Consider the following 15,662-nt stretch of genomic DNA (forward strand, 5'->3'; position numbering starts at 1 on the left):
ATCCTGGCTGCACAGGAGCAGGCCTTGAGCTCTAGAGCGATAGAGGCCCAGATCTACCACACCAGACAAGACCCAAGGTGTAGACTGTGCAAAGAGGCCCTGAGACAATCCAGCACATAACTGCAGGGTGTAAGATGCGGCAAGGAAATCATACATGGAGCGGCATAACCAAGCAGCGGGCATAGTGTACAGAAACATCTGTGCAGAGTACAGACTGGAAACCCCAAGGTCAGGTGGGAAACACCTCCAAAGGTAGTGGAGAATGATCGAGACAAGATCCTGTGGGATGTCCAGATACAGGTTGGTGAATCAACCTGATATTATGGTGGTGGATAAACAACAGAGCAAAGCCGTTGTGGTGGACATCGCAATACCAAGTGATGGTCAGGAAAAAGGAACATGAGAAACTAGAGAAACACCAGGGGCTCAAAGAAGAGCTGGAGAAGGCCTGGAAGGTGAAGGCATCAGTGATGGTATATATATGTATATAAACTGTAAATATAATAATACGATAATTAAAATAATAATAATAATAATAATAATAATTATTATTATTATAATAATCGATCGAAGAATCCTCAAATCCACTGCAGCTTTGGAGAAAGGGGACTGAACTAGAATTAAACAAAGACTAAACCAGGTCTGAACCAGGACTAACCAGGTCTGAACCGGTACTGAACCAGGTCCAAACTGGGTCCAAAACCAGGTCTGAACAACGGTCTTACGCTGCCACCTGCTGGATACTCAGGTTAATGCATGATACCGTAGCAGAAATTACCAATAAATTTGGCAAACATTTTTTACCTTCTTCACTGTAAATTCTTCATCCCAAGATTAAAGTGAAAGTAAAGTCCGATTGGAGCAATATACCACACCAATATATCATAATACACTCCACATCACAGCAGTGGTCATTTTAACAAAAAAATTAATTTTAATAGTAATCTGCCAGAAAAACACATCTGATGTACATGGTGAGTTTGTTTAGGCTCTGGGATTGAAAAGTCTAGCTTGGATCGTCTCCATTCAGTATTTATTCTATTATGTTTAATTTTTATTATTCAACAAACATCTGTATTTTTACTCATAATGATAACTTCAACCAAACTAGATTTAGCAGAACAGGGGAGGTCTAAATACAATCCCTATTCTTTGCTTCTTAAATTAAAACATGTAATGAATGAAATGAGCAAACGAGGAGGCAGTCAGTACAAGTTTATGATAAAAATCCAATGCCACATTGATTTGTACAAAGTCTCATCTAATTTGAATTAAAAAAGGTTTAAATAAACTCAAAACACAAACAGCATTCATCTTTTCACTACAGCGTCTGAAAAATATCGGCACAAAATTCACCAAAAAGTAAAAAAAAAAAAAAATAAGGATGACACAGAGCAGGAGACGAGTTTAAAACCAGACACGTAAAAGTGGTTTAAAAGCGCGCCAGGAAGTGAGTCTGGGAGGGTTTTATTGTGAAAGCTTCAGTCCATTCTTCCCATTTGTGGAGTCTTATTGTGAAGATCAGTACATCCTCCCTCTGCTACGGTTTCCTCTGTTCCCGAAGCCTCGTCCCCGTCCACCTCGGAAGCCCCCGCGCTGCTCTGGAACGCAAACAAATGTACCTCAGTCACAACATTCTACTAACAGCCATTTTAATCAAACCAATATTGAACCTGTAAAGATATACTAATTGCAGTAATAACAGTAGTAGTAGCACTAGCAGTATCAGCAGCGGTAGTAGTATCCGTAGTAGCGACAGTAGTAGTAGCAGCATAAAGTAATTATTTGTACTGTAGGTGAAGTTCTCCATAGTCGTACTGTACTTTCTGCTTGGGGGTTACACTATTGTATGACAGTATGTTTGCACTATCAGTAATAATATTTGTTAATGAGAGTAAAGTACAGTGCAATTTCTCTACCAGCTCAGTCCTCGTCATTTCGCCGTACATCATTAGAGGTATATTACTACTGAACTACACAAACTATCACAATGTCTTGAAGGTTTAGGTCTCCAGGTTGGGCTCTGGAATGATGTAAATCCACTTCTGTTACAACTCCAGCCCCATGTCTCTTCTTCCAACTCTCATACACCCTGTTGTAGAATAAACTGCAGTAGTATATTTGTACCACAGTATGTTTGCAGTAGTAGTATTGCTGGTATGGTAGTAGTGGTAGTAATGTAGGTGAAGTTCTCAATGATGCTGCTGTACTTTTCGCTCAGTGGTGGTGTATATTTGTACTACAGTATGTCTGCAGTAGTTCTATTAGTGGTATTAGTATTGTAGTAGTAGTACTAATAGTACCGTAGGTGAAGTTCCCAATGGTGGCGCTGTACTTCCCACTCGGGGGATTATAGATCTGTCTGGTGTCTCTCCTTGGAGCAGGAGGAACAGACTTCTTCACTGCAGAAGCTCCGGTCTCCTCTGGTCCAGAACGTTTAGGACTGAAGAAAAAACACACAGGGATCAGGTTTGGGCAAAAGTCAATTAACAAAACTGAACAAGGCAGAAAACGTAGCCTTGACAATGCTAAAGTTGATTACCAAAACAATTTACATGTGGCTGAAGATGTTCATGTTTTATGTTCTCAAGCCAATTATCCAATCAAAAAGCTGAATGACTCCTCACTTTGGGATGCCTAATCCTAAAACTAACACTGACACACATCCTAGAGCCATCTTCGGTTAATTTACGAACAGGTTTGAGATAAAGGGATCCCAGATTAAAATGGGTTTGTAATGCTGTTTTTACCCAGTTGGAAGCGTATCTGTGTAATCCCTCAGTAGTACAGGTCTGAGCCATAGTAAAAGCCAAAAGCCAAATTTTACTTTTGGCTTTTACTACAATTGGAGGTGTGTTACAGATATGACTTTAAGACATTTTAAAGTAAAAAAAACAAAAACATTGATCATTGATCGTTCAAAGTAGTACTGACGCTGTGGCAGCTGCAGCCTCTGTTTTCTGAACTGGTTTCCACGACAGTGTCACTGAGCTCTTGTAAGAAGGAGGATTGTGGAACAGGTCCTAAAGACAGAACAAACAAGTATGTTACATCAGCAACACCGCTTAAGACCTGACCCAGACCGAGACAAAAACGCCTCATTCAAGGCCTGGACCAAGGCCTGGACCAAGGCCTGGACCAAGGCCTGGAACAAGGCCTGGACCAAGGCCTGGACCAAGGCCTGGACCAACATTGTTTCCATGTAAATTGCACAAATATAAAAATCCTGTCTCACCTTAATAAGGATGTTGATGTTGTTTGTTATCTTTAGAGCAACCACTTTGATTTTATTCTGAAATTCAAACAGATACATTTGTTTAACTTAAATAAACTCCTTGTAAAGTTGATATAAAGTCAACAGATACCTCTTCTGTTTTAAGCGCATCTCCGGTCTTCCCCTGCAGAGCCACTCTCAGCTGACGAATATACACCTGCAACCCGCGTGCAAAGTACTGCAGCCTTCAAAATAAAAAGCACAAAACATCAGTATTGGTGCCTTCAGAATAAAAGCACAAAAAACATGCATCCATTTTCTTCCGTTTATCTGGGATCGGGTCGTGGGGTCAGCAGTCTAAGCAGGGACTCCCAGACGGTGAGGGAAACTCTAGCTCCTCCGGTGAAACCCCAAGGCTTTCCCTGGCGAGCTGAGAGACATAGTCCCTCCCGATGGGACATGCCTGGAACACCTCCAGGAGGCATCCTGAACAGATGCCCGGGCCACCTCAGCTGGACCCGCTCAATGTGGAGGAGCAGTGGCTCTACTCCGAGGTACACTCGTGTGACCGAGCTCCTCACCCTATCCCTAAGGGTGTGCCCGGCCACCCTTAGTGATAACTCATTTCGGCCGCTTGTATCCGCGATCTTGTCCTTTCGGTCTGCAGACACTGCACTGATCCGCCCGTCAATCTCACGCTCCATCCTTCACTCCCTCTTGAACAAGACCCTGAGATAGTTGAACTCCTCCACTTGAGGCAAGAACTCACCACCCACCAACCACCTTTTTCTGGTCGAGAACCATGGCCTCAGATTTGGAAGAGCAGAGTCTCGCCCCAGCCGCCTCACACTGCAAACCTCCCCAGCACCTGCTGCAGGGCCTTGCTCGATGAAGCCATCGGGACATCATCATCTGCAAACAGCAGAGATGAGATCCTGTGGACCCCCTGCGGCCTCTGGCTGCACCTAGAAATTCTGTACATAAATACAATGAACAGAACCGGTGACAAAGGGCGGCCCTGGTGGAGTCCAACTTGCATCAGGAACAGGTCTGACTTACTGCCGACAATGTGAACACAGCTCCTGCTCTGGTCATACAGGGACTGGACTGCCCTTAGCAAAGGGTCCCGGACCCCATACTCCTGGAACGCTCCCCAAAGGACACCATGAAGGACAAGGTCGAATGCACTCCCAGATCCACAAAACATATGTGGACTAGTTGGTGAACTCTAATGAAACCTCAAGGACCAGATGGAGAGTATAGAACTGGACCAGTACTCTGCGACTGGGACAAACACCACACTGCTCCTCCTGAATCCGAGGTTCGACTATCGGTCGGATTCTCCTCTCCAATACCCTGAAATAGACCTTACCGAGAAGGCTGAGGAGTGCAATTAGAACACACTCTCAGGTTCCACTTCTGAAACAGAAGGACCACCACTCCGGTCTGCCACTCCACAGGCACCGTCAGCCAAGACATCCCCACAATATCCAGAACCCCAAGGTACTCTGGGCAGATCTCGCCCACCCCAGAGCCTTGCCATCCAGGATCTTGCCAACCACCTCTGAATTCAGCCAGGGTGATGGATGAGTCCGCCTCCGGGTCCCCAGTCTCTGCTTCCTCCTCCGAATACTTGACGGTGGGATTGAGGAGATCCTCAAGGTATTCCTTCCACATCTCCAGTAGAGGTCAGCAGCTCTCCTCCCGCACTCTAAACAGTGATGGTGAAGCACTGCTTCCCTCTCATGAGGTATCGGACGGTTTGCCAGAATCTCTTTGAGGCCGTTCAATAATCCTCCTCCATGGCCTCCCCGAACTTCTCCGAACCCCGAGTTTTTGGCTCTGCGGCTGCACGGGCTGCGGCACGCTTGGTCCCCACTACTCGTCAGCTGCCTCAGCAGCTCTCCCAGAGATGCGAGTTGAAAACCTCCCTGACAAAGTGCTCTGCCAGACGTTCCCAACAGACCCTCACAATACGCTTGGGGCCTGGCAAGAACTGTCAGGCTTCCTCCTCCGCTAACGGATCCAACTCACCACCAGGTGGTGATTGGTCGACAGCTTTGCCCCTCTCTTCATCCGAGTGTCCAAGACACGCAGCCGAAAGTCAGATGATGGGGAAGACAACAAAGATGATCATTGACCTCCAAACCTAGGGTGTCCTGGTGCCACGTGCACTAATGGACATCCTTGTGCTCGAACATGGTGTTCATTATGGACAAACTGTGGCTAGCAAAAAAGTTCAAGTTGGTCGTCAAGGCCTCTGCCTTTGACTGAAGCCCAGAAAAAAAAATATATATATATATATATATACACAGTGGTTCCTCATTCATCGCAGGGGTTACATTCCAAAAATAACCCGCAACCCGAAATGTAGTGTTTTTTTTTTTTTTTAAACAATTATTATATACGTTTTAAGACCGTAAAACCCCTCACACACTTTATGCACTTTTCTCAGAAAGGCATTAACAATTTCTCACATTTCTCTCGTTTAATAGTGGCTCACACGTATTTCACAGTTCCTCTGACCATGCCTCTTTGTCCTGGCGCTACTCCACTGTAGTGTCGATCGAACATTTATGTAAATTTGGCGGACTGAACGCATTCTGTGCTCTGCGGGAGACGGGGCACAGAGGAGTTCGATTGACGGTGGTCTGCAGTCCCTAGGCCGGCCGGGATGCAGAGCACAATACACGTTCATACACTGTAAAAAGCGAACTACACTGGAAAAATCCGCGAAACAGAGAGACCGCAAAGTGAACCGTGATAGCTAGGGACCACTAAAACAGATTAAACTCATGATTCCCAAGCTGAATCTGTCTTTATATAAATACTTTTTACTTTTTCTACACAAGTAATAGTTTTTGCATGAGCCATCTTGTCTTGTGAGTTCAGATTGGGTCAGATAGAGATACAGAATAGTTTTGAGAGCTTTTACCATGCCCCCTTTTTAGTCAAACCAATTGATTGGCACTACATGTCTAGTCAAATATGGCGCCTTCTGCTGGAATTAACTTTTTGCCTAGAGGTTTGTAGCAGGTGCTCTGTTTCAAGTGTACCCAGTGTATTGCTCATGATAACTGGTTCTCCTCCGCCCGTGTACAAGACCACATTCTTTAGCTAAACTCATCTATGAAACACTGGGCCTGTGTGGGATGGCTGAGGTAGAGAAGGTTGGGGTAGTCTGTACTGTGTGTATTTCTTCAGACAACTCTGGACTTTGTTCTGAGCGACTCCGCTGCGACGAGTCTTAAAATATGTGACTACTTCAGTGACATCATCCTTTTATTTGATTAATTTTCCACACAAATACGTCATTTTGAAGTCCTTGAGTCTCTACTGGTCACCCAGGTAGTAGTAGTTGCAGTAGAAGTAGTAACAGAAAATGTAATACCTCATTTTGAAGACCTTGAGCTGCTCCTGGACCCCTTATATTGCAGTAATAATAGTAGCAGTAGTTGTTCTTTAGCAGTAGTAGTAACAGTAGTGCTAACAGTTGTAGTAGTGGTAGTATTTGTAGTAGTATTATTAGTACCTGATTTTGAAGTCCTTGAGCCTCTCCTGACGTCCCTTGTATACTGTAGTAGTAGCAGTAGCAGTAAGAGTAGTGGTAGCAGCAGCAGTATTAGTAGTCCTTGAGCCTCTCCTGGTCTAACTGTATATTATAGTAGCGGTGGTAGTAGTGATAGTGGTAGTAGTAGTTCTTTGGTACCTGATTTTGAAGTCCTTGAGCCTCTCCTGGTCCACTTTGTCCAACAGGAAGTCGGGCAGTTTCTTGCCGAGCTGGTGGAAGCTGTAGAGCAGACACTCCACAGAGCTGAACTGCAGTTTGGGTTCATCTGAGCCAGAGTTCTCTCCGTCCTCAGACTCCTCAGCAGGGGGCAGCGGCATGAACTCCTGAAACACACGGTGGAGCTGGTGAGGCCAGTGTCATACATATACTGTATACAGACTAGTGTTGTCGTGATACTAAAATTTCAAACTCTTTTTCGATACTAATGAATAGACTAGATACCGATTCTGATACCACAATGATAGAAAGTACTACCATTTAAGGTAGAAAATCCACATTCTATGTCTAAGAAAGACTTTTTTTTATATTGATTCCAAAGATATTCAGGAAAGGCTCATTTCTGTCAATGGGACTTTTTAGTATCGATACCTGAGAAAAATGAGTATCTAGTTTCGATACTAGTTTTAGTATTGATTTTTTGATACTTTTGACAGCTCTATTGCTACAATGAGATCTGAACTGTATGGGTACTGGAATTATGAACTTCTATGGCTCATTATAGACAAACCTCGGTACGTAAGAATACGAGCTGCAGTAAATGAACAAGAGAGGGCAACACTTAATATTGTAGGTTTAGAATCTTTTTGGGGAGGATAATTTGTTTTTTTGGTTAATTTACTTCAGCAATATAACGTACTTTAAAATGTGTTCTTGTGACAGGCCTGGCTGGCTCTACCAGTACATAGGCCTGTCATGGTCATAGTCTGTATAAAGAAGTGGACTAAGTGAGTGTGATGTCACCCACAGTGTTCGGCTTCTATCAAATGAAGCTCATCGAGGCTAGAGCAGTTATAGAGGCCAATTTGAAGTCGTCCAGTGAGACTTACCAGCAGTTTGTTAAAGAGCGTGTGCAGATTGGCTTCCAGTTTCTCCATGTCTCCACAGAACGGGCTCATCTCAGCAAGAAGCTTCAGCACCTGAGACACAAACATGAAATGTTACTTTATAACAGCAGCAGCTTAAGAATCAGGGACACAAGAACTCAGGATGGAGGATGTTGTGACTTTACTGCTTTTAATGTTATGCAAATATAGAGAAATATTCATTATTATTTGGAAATCAGGGTCAATATTTATCGTGTGTACTTTTTTCTTTGCTCTACTGGGGAATTTTTGGTTACTGTATTTTCTGCACTATAAGGCGCATCGGAATATAAGGCGCACCTTCAATGAATGGCCTATTTGAAAACAAATTTCATATATAGGGCGCACCGCATTATAAGGCGCATAGAATAGAAACTACTATAGTAGCTGGGGTTGTGTTATGCATCCACGAGATGGAGCTGCACTGAAGGGAATGTCAACAAAACAGTCAGATAAGTCAGTCAACCTTTATTAATAGAATAAAAAAAAAAAAAACGTTCTGAAAACTTTGTTCACTCACAAAACAAGTTATTGCTTTGCACTATTTCCAGAGTTACTATATTGTGAATGCATTAACAATAACTCCTAGCCTTGTTTCGTTGTAAACACGTGAAAAACACGTAAACCTCTCTTTTTCAATTTATTCCTCATTCACGAATCCCTCAAGTTCTTCCTCTTCATTCAAAGTGCCCGATTCCGTCTCGTCAAAATCGCCATTATATGTGTCACTGCTGTTGTCTAACAGTTCAGTGACAATTCCTGCCTTCGTGAAAGCTCGGACCACAGTTGAGACTACATCAGCCCAGGCATCCGCAATCCATTGGCAGATTGTGAAAATTAAAGGCTTTTAGGTGCACCTTATAGTGCGGAAAAAAATGGTAATTTTGGCTGTATGATAATATTTAAGCTGTAAAAGGTTAAATAAACGACTCATTACAGATACAAAGTACCACAGACAGTATAAAGAAATGGACTAAGTGAGTGTCACCAACAGCATTCACCTCCAAACGAAGCTCAACGAGGCTAACAGTTATAGGGACAAATTTGGAGCCAAGTTCCCTTTTAAGGATTCCGAATGCAAGTCTCATAGCTACCAAAGAGACAATCCGAAGCCACTGCTTAGCAACGTTGTCAATTGATAATGCTAGCAGGAGCAACCTTTGGGAAAGAAGGTGCCAGATTTGTATGTTATTAATGTTCATATCTTAAGTTACAGAAACAATAGTGAAATAAAAAAAACAGGATCATGTAGAGCGGGTTACTACGAACATTTTAAGACCAAAATGACGAGTCTGACAACAGCAGTTACAGAGAGGTGCCACAGTTTTTCAATAGAAAGTGAACTTGAAGTCAGAGCCGATGGAGCCGGAAGCCCGCCCATACTCACTTCCTTTTTGGAACGTGCCGGCTTGCGCATTAGCTATGTCCATTTATATATACAGTCTACGGTAAGTATTAAAGTGTTTCATTCTGCTATTTATTTATGGCAGCTTTTTTTTTTTAAACAATATTGTAAATTTAAAATAGTTTCTATGGTTTCAATCTGCTCTAAGGTTTTTGGGTCAGTGGCATAAATGAGTTTCAATATTATTGTGTATTGTCTATATTTATTTCATCAATATATCGCACTTCTCGTGACAGGCAGAACTCTCATCTGCTCAGCTAAACAAAGCCTTTTTTTTAGCTGCATAAAACAGATATTAGCATTCACATTTTTACTGAAGACAGCAGCATGCAACCTGCATTTTTTCCTGTTTGTTTAGAAAAGTCAAGCTAATACTTTGCATTTTCTGACACATTAACAAATTGCAGTGTACCTTTTGTTTCCTTTAATTTTTTTTTTTTCCAAGTTAAAATGAATATTCATCACATCATCATAACGTTACTACATGGGTCATTCTTGTAAGAAAGAAATTGGGGTTTTTATTTCACCATTTTGTCCATGATTCAAGATATGAACATTAATAACAGACAAGGTCGCTGCCGCTAATGTTAGCAACAGATTTGATCGACAGCGTTGCTAAGGGCCTGCTCCCTGCTAAGCCAGTGGTGAGGGAGGAAGGGGCATTACCTTCAACAGCCTTGCTCTGGATTGGCTCTTTGGTTGCTATGATACTCGGAATTCCAAATATGGAACTCGCTCTAAATTGTCCGTTATAACTGCTAGTTGACTGGAGCCGAACGCTGTGGGTGACGTCACACTCGCTTAGTCCAGTTCTGTATATGGTCTATGGACCTGGACGTTATTGTGTAAATGAACAGTTTACCTCGATCTGTAAATAAACCTTTTACCTCGAGCTGGATGTCAATGCCGGCCACGGGGCTGGTCAGGGCGCTCAGGTTTGGCAGCACGTGTTCACAGAAGTACGTCACGAAGCGTGTTGAGTGAACGTTTTTCTATAACACAAAAACACAACAACAAAGTAAACAACAACAGAACAGCAGCCATGTTTATAATGCAGGAGTAGTGTTTGCAGTAGTATTCAGAACAGTGATAACGCCTGTCTCGTAAAATGAAAGGGTAATAGTAGTGTTTGCAGTAGTAGTAGTATTTGCAGCGGTAGTAGTAGTAGTAGTATTTGTACTCACAGAGAACAGGGGCAGTGCCTGTCTAGTACACTGCAGGAGGCGGTCCACTGTGTCTGGGTCAGACGGGTTCAGAGCCTGTTCCAGAAACGCCTGCTCCACCACCAGCTCCACCAACTGCTGCCTGCCATTCACCGTCTGAAGAACGCGGAGAGCACTGACCACCCTCATGAGGAGTACGAACTCCTCTCCAGTCACGTCCTCCAGAACCTAAACAAAGAAACAATACAACATTAAAACTGCCAGCAGTGATAAAGGGCCCTCACAACCCTTGCAACCGTGGAAGGCCATGCCACAGTGGGAGAGCTGCATACCAACCTTAACTTGATATATTTAATATTTCCAGTGTCAAGTTGGAGATAAACATTTACGGCCAATTCTAACTTTGCAGGGGGCGCTGCATTGAGTCCAACCAGATCAGACCATTTTTACAAGTTACAGGGATTTTTATACTTTCAAAATGACTTGTGAAATGTTTCGTTGAGAGCATGTTATGACCACACCCTGGGACTTATATAAATTCTTTTAACAACTTTTGATCCCAGATATGTCCTCAGCTTGGAGTCCGTTGAATAAAAAAACTAGGACAAGTTCATTAAGGTATGAGGTCTAGATTTTGGACATCTGCATATTTTGATTCAATATGGCTGCCTTCTGGTTGCAGATAGGGTGTGGTCCCTGTAGAAGTTTTTGCTGAGGGTCACAAAGAATGAGTACCAAATTTCATTTGATTATGACAAACTTTTTCTGCACTTCTTAAGTTATCAAAATGGCCGTTTCTTTAAGAGCTGGTCATGACCACACACTGAGACTTTTTTTTCCAACTTTTGATCCCAGATATGTCATGATGATGCCGTTTCAGTTTGGAGTCCATCAGATCAAAACTCTGACAAGCTCGTTAAAGTACGTGGTCTAGGTTTTGGATGCCTCAAGTCTGACCCAATATGGCCGACATCCTGTGTGGTTTAGAGCGGGGCCATATTATGCTTTTTTGTCTATATCAAGATGCTCTATGCACCTGCCAAGTTTTATATGCCCACAACAAAAACATAGGCTGCACCCCCTCCTATCTCATAATGTATTTTAATTTTCCAGAGGGCGCCACTGAACCATCCTACAATGCAGATTCTTGGCGACATTATGCAACTTGAATTTTCAAGAGTTTTGAGTACTCTCAAGAGCGATTTAGTTAGCAGAAAGGAATAATAAATAAAATTTGAAAGGGGCGCTATAGAGCCATCTTAAGAGAGCCATAATTTGTATGTCATTACGTCCAGCACAGAAATGTGCACGTGTGCTTCCTTGGGTCCATTGACCACACCCAACTTTTTATTTAAAAATTAATAACCTTTTATTAAGTCGCCGACTTGCCCTTCTCGCACATTTGTGCTCAGGCCCCAACTATGGTCACTATGATGAACAACCTCATTAGGAGCACAAACTCCTCTCTAGTCACATCCTCCAGAACCTAAACACCAAAATAACGCTGAGTCTGTGTCTGAATGAACAAACTATCAGCTAGCTGGGGCACTATTTAGGGGTGACAGCATTTTTACCGGTGTTGGAGTGTCCAGTAAGTGTCAAAATTTCTCACAATGCATCTTGAAAAATAGTGTCCAGTGCTGGTCACTAGACAAGTCAGTGTAGACCACAATGCACTGGGAGTGTCAGAAAAACAACAGCAGAGACCATGTCTTTAACTGGACACAAGACTCAATGAAGCAGATAGAAGTGCGGGTTTATCACACTGTTGACCCTAATTATGAATAAAACACTCTTAAAAGGGATCACACTTCTATGGAGTGTTAAAGAGGAGGTATTTTACTTCTATGGGGTATTAATTGCTAACAGGTAACATTCGCCCAAAACAACATATTCACATGTTTAATCAGTTTCACTTTCATTTCTGACACTGCCTCTCCCCTCCCTTTAGTCCCCGCTACAAGTCACTCCTTCTCCAGAGCGACAACACAATCAGCATGCAATCCCAGGATTGAGATGAACGACCCTACTGGCACACTTGTGAACCCATGGCAGCTCATGAAACATTTGGATATATGTAAACATGTTTTAGAGTTCTGCCTCTGCTCTTCACCTTCTTGGTCTCGGTGAAGACAAACTCCTCCACCTCTTTGGTCATCACGTCCTCAGGCAGAGACTTAAGTTTGGTCGACAGGAACTTTATGGCACGCTCGCGAACAATATCCTCTCCCTGAAGGATCTGCGTGAAAAGGCCGCCCAGAGTGCCTACGGAAAACACAAAAACATTTAAAAACAACAGCATCAGGACATTAGAGACACTCAAATCTGAACTTTAAACTAATCCAAGAGTCCCAGGCATTTCAGAACATGTTTGTAAACTACAAGGTTAGCAGCTTTTACACAGAATAAGACCCCATTGGAGGGCATCCGCCACATAGACACACACAAGATTGTGAGTATACGGTTTGAGACTGTCACCTTTTGGGTCGACTTTGAAGATGGAGAGCAGAGCTGCGTTGACCTGGTTAAACTCGGCAGAGTCATCTGAAAAACACCACAGACATTTATACAAATACACTGAAATGTTTAAACAGAGGACTTTAAATGGGTCACAAAAACATACATGAGAAAACTTATTTTAGTCAATTTGTTGGCCAAAATGTTACGCAATGGTGCTTTAAACTTTTCCTTAACGACACAGCAATAATTTGATAAGTATTGGGTTTGAAACTTTTTGTATGGAGGCATCTTGATTAAATATGTAAAATGTTTTGTATCCTTCTGTAGGAGCAGTGGTTAAAGTGTGCTGCACTCTAGTAAGTATTTCGGGATGCACCTCCATGTTTAGGGAATTACTGACTGATCATGATCATATTAGCAGTGTGTAGCTTCCATTACCTTGACCTGTCAGTAGGAGCTGTATTAAAGAAGACATATTGTGCTTGTGTCTGCTCTATAGTTCTAGTCTGACATTTGTGATAATTTTATGGAAATAAAATTGGATAACAGAACTACAGAGCAGTGGGCCAGTGGCGGTGAAAACACATATATATATACATACGTGTGTACATAAACGCATACGTACACACACATATACCTGTCTGTAGGAGCTGTGTTAAAATGTCTGCCACTCTGGGGATGTTTTCTCCTGTAGCAAAGCGCGGCAGCTCCTTTATGGCCTGTCTCCGGATCTGGAAATACAAATCATTAATATTCATATGAATTTCACTGCACAAGTTATACAGTCAGACTTTCAGACAACTACTTTTTAGTTCTTAATTTAACTACCACTTAATGACAACACAATGTGGAACACAGCATTTTGAGCTTTGGAGATATAGACAGACTAATAAACAAAGGATCACACAAACATGTGTGAATGAAACAAAACACAACTCCAGGTATGTTTTTTGAGAAGGGAACAGCATTGTAACATGGCTTAAAGCTCACAAGAGTCCATTTTGTGTAATATAGGACCTCTCATGTTTCATCACATTTTCTGCAGTGATATTTGATTTGGGTATTATTGTGAGGATGGCCCCCTACTGCTTGTTTATATGGAAGTGGAGAAGTGTAAATCCTACTTACCGACACGTCCTCGTCCTCGCACAGGTCAAGCTGAGCGTTTATGGCGGCATCTGAGAGTTCCGGAAACTGACTGAAGAATTTTGGGATGAACTGAGCAGCGAGACGCTTCTCTTTAGGCCCACCCTTCACTCCATTTAGGATGACCTGGTAGGCATCTTTGTGCTGAAAAGCGTGATGAAAACAGGAATAAACATTAGCACTTTCAGAGTAAGACATAAACTTGAAACAAAAACATCAAATGAAAAAGAGCACTATGTAACTTTTCTGCTTGCCTCCATGGACATGCAATTGCCTGGAATGTTCCACAGTAAAATCTTATAGTAAAAATGCATATTTTTTTCAAAGTATTTTTGAAGAGTAAGTGGTTGTAAACAAATGAGTGGGATAACCTGTCCACAGAGCTTACCTGTAAAGTTACCTGGTAGCATCACTAACTTGTCTACAGAGATTTTGGTTTAATACAATATTGAGTACAAGATTAAACACATAAGTAATAGCATCTCAATGGACTTAACAGGTAGTGAACCCTGCACTCAAAATGTTCCATAGTGCACCTTTAAGTAGAACAGTACTTCTGTTAAACTTAAGCTCGACAAATCTTACAATACCGGAATAGAGTTTTGTTAAATGTAGCTCTTTATATTGAAAATGCCAGCCCTGTCAGCGCTGAAAGATAGTTCCGCGTTCAGTTTTGCTGCGGGACACTGTCTGAAAATGAAGTCACATAAATGGTGATGAATCACACTTAATGGGTAGAATGTTCCTGCTCTGAAATTCCATTTTGTGGGAAAATGAAAGTCATCTGAGCCTGCATGGACCTTTGAGAAGATTTACAAAAACAGCGGCTAGTTTTAGGAAATGTTACGAATGAATATGCAGACTAGTAACAAAAATATAGAATAAAATATATATGATTTAAAGTAACATTAAGATACAGAGTGCTGTGATGAGTCTAACCCCGAATGGCCCCTTGGAGGCAGAGGGTCATTCATTGGAGCTGTTAGCCATTAGCTTAGCACAGTTATGCAACAAACGCAGCCAAAACAAAGCGCGGTTTGGACCTGAAAAGCTCGGGTTAGAGGAGTTTATCTGCGGGAACGGGCCGTGGGGCTTCAGGGAGGGACTCTCGGGGCTAAAGTCACCTGGCTCAGGTTGTCCTTGGCATCCGCGAGCACGCCGTAGCTGCGGTACAGATCCTCGATAGTGACCGCCATCTGCGCGCCTCGGCCCGGGCACAGCCGCTCCGATGACCGCAGCAAACCCTCCGAAGCTCGGCCTGTGTTGGTGCTTTCCCTGCAGAGCCCCGCGGGACAGACGGCCGCGTGTGTCGGGGAGAAAAGCTCCTTATATCCGGGAGGAGAGCTCCGTGAGGCGGCGGCGCACAGACGAAAGAAGCCGAAAGAGAGAGTAGAGCGGGCACAAACGCAGCGTGCGGCTAACAGGCTAAAGCTAACAGCAGTGGCTCAAATGCGCGTCTCACGGGGCGTCACGTGACGCTGAGGGTGTACACGAGGACACTCTGCCTCCTACCGGACAGGAGCCGCCTCACTTTGTGCCTTTGAGCAGGATGTTGATCATAAACCAGTGAGATAAACGCTGCTCTGGATTTCAAGTTTCACCATGTAACTTTTCTGGTTCC

At 42.9% G+C, this 15,662-nt stretch overlaps 1 protein-coding gene across 1 annotated transcript; it reads right to left on the reverse strand.

The window, feature by feature from the left end:
- Positions 1-1,202: 1,202 nt before the first annotated feature.
- On the reverse strand, positions 1,203-15,541 carry api5 (apoptosis inhibitor 5). Its single transcript, XM_033968175.2, has 14 exons — positions 15,166-15,541; positions 14,024-14,185; positions 13,533-13,626; positions 12,914-12,979; positions 12,549-12,700; positions 10,457-10,663; positions 10,160-10,264; positions 7,832-7,921; positions 6,924-7,108; positions 3,366-3,459; positions 3,236-3,292; positions 2,935-3,023; positions 2,304-2,443; positions 1,203-1,601 (listed from the first exon to the last, which is right to left on the reverse strand). The coding sequence occupies exons 1-14, from the start codon at positions 15,235-15,237 to the stop codon at positions 1,522-1,524; spliced, it is 1,593 nt and encodes a 530-aa protein (XP_033824066.1). The 5' UTR covers positions 15,238-15,541; the 3' UTR covers positions 1,203-1,521.
- Positions 15,542-15,662: the final 121 nt, after the last annotated feature.

The sequence above is a fragment of the Periophthalmus magnuspinnatus genome, chromosome 6 (genome assembly GCF_009829125.3).
Source record: "Periophthalmus magnuspinnatus isolate fPerMag1 chromosome 6, fPerMag1.2.pri, whole genome shotgun sequence".
NCBI lineage: Eukaryota > Metazoa > Chordata > Actinopteri > Gobiiformes > Gobiidae > Periophthalmus > Periophthalmus magnuspinnatus.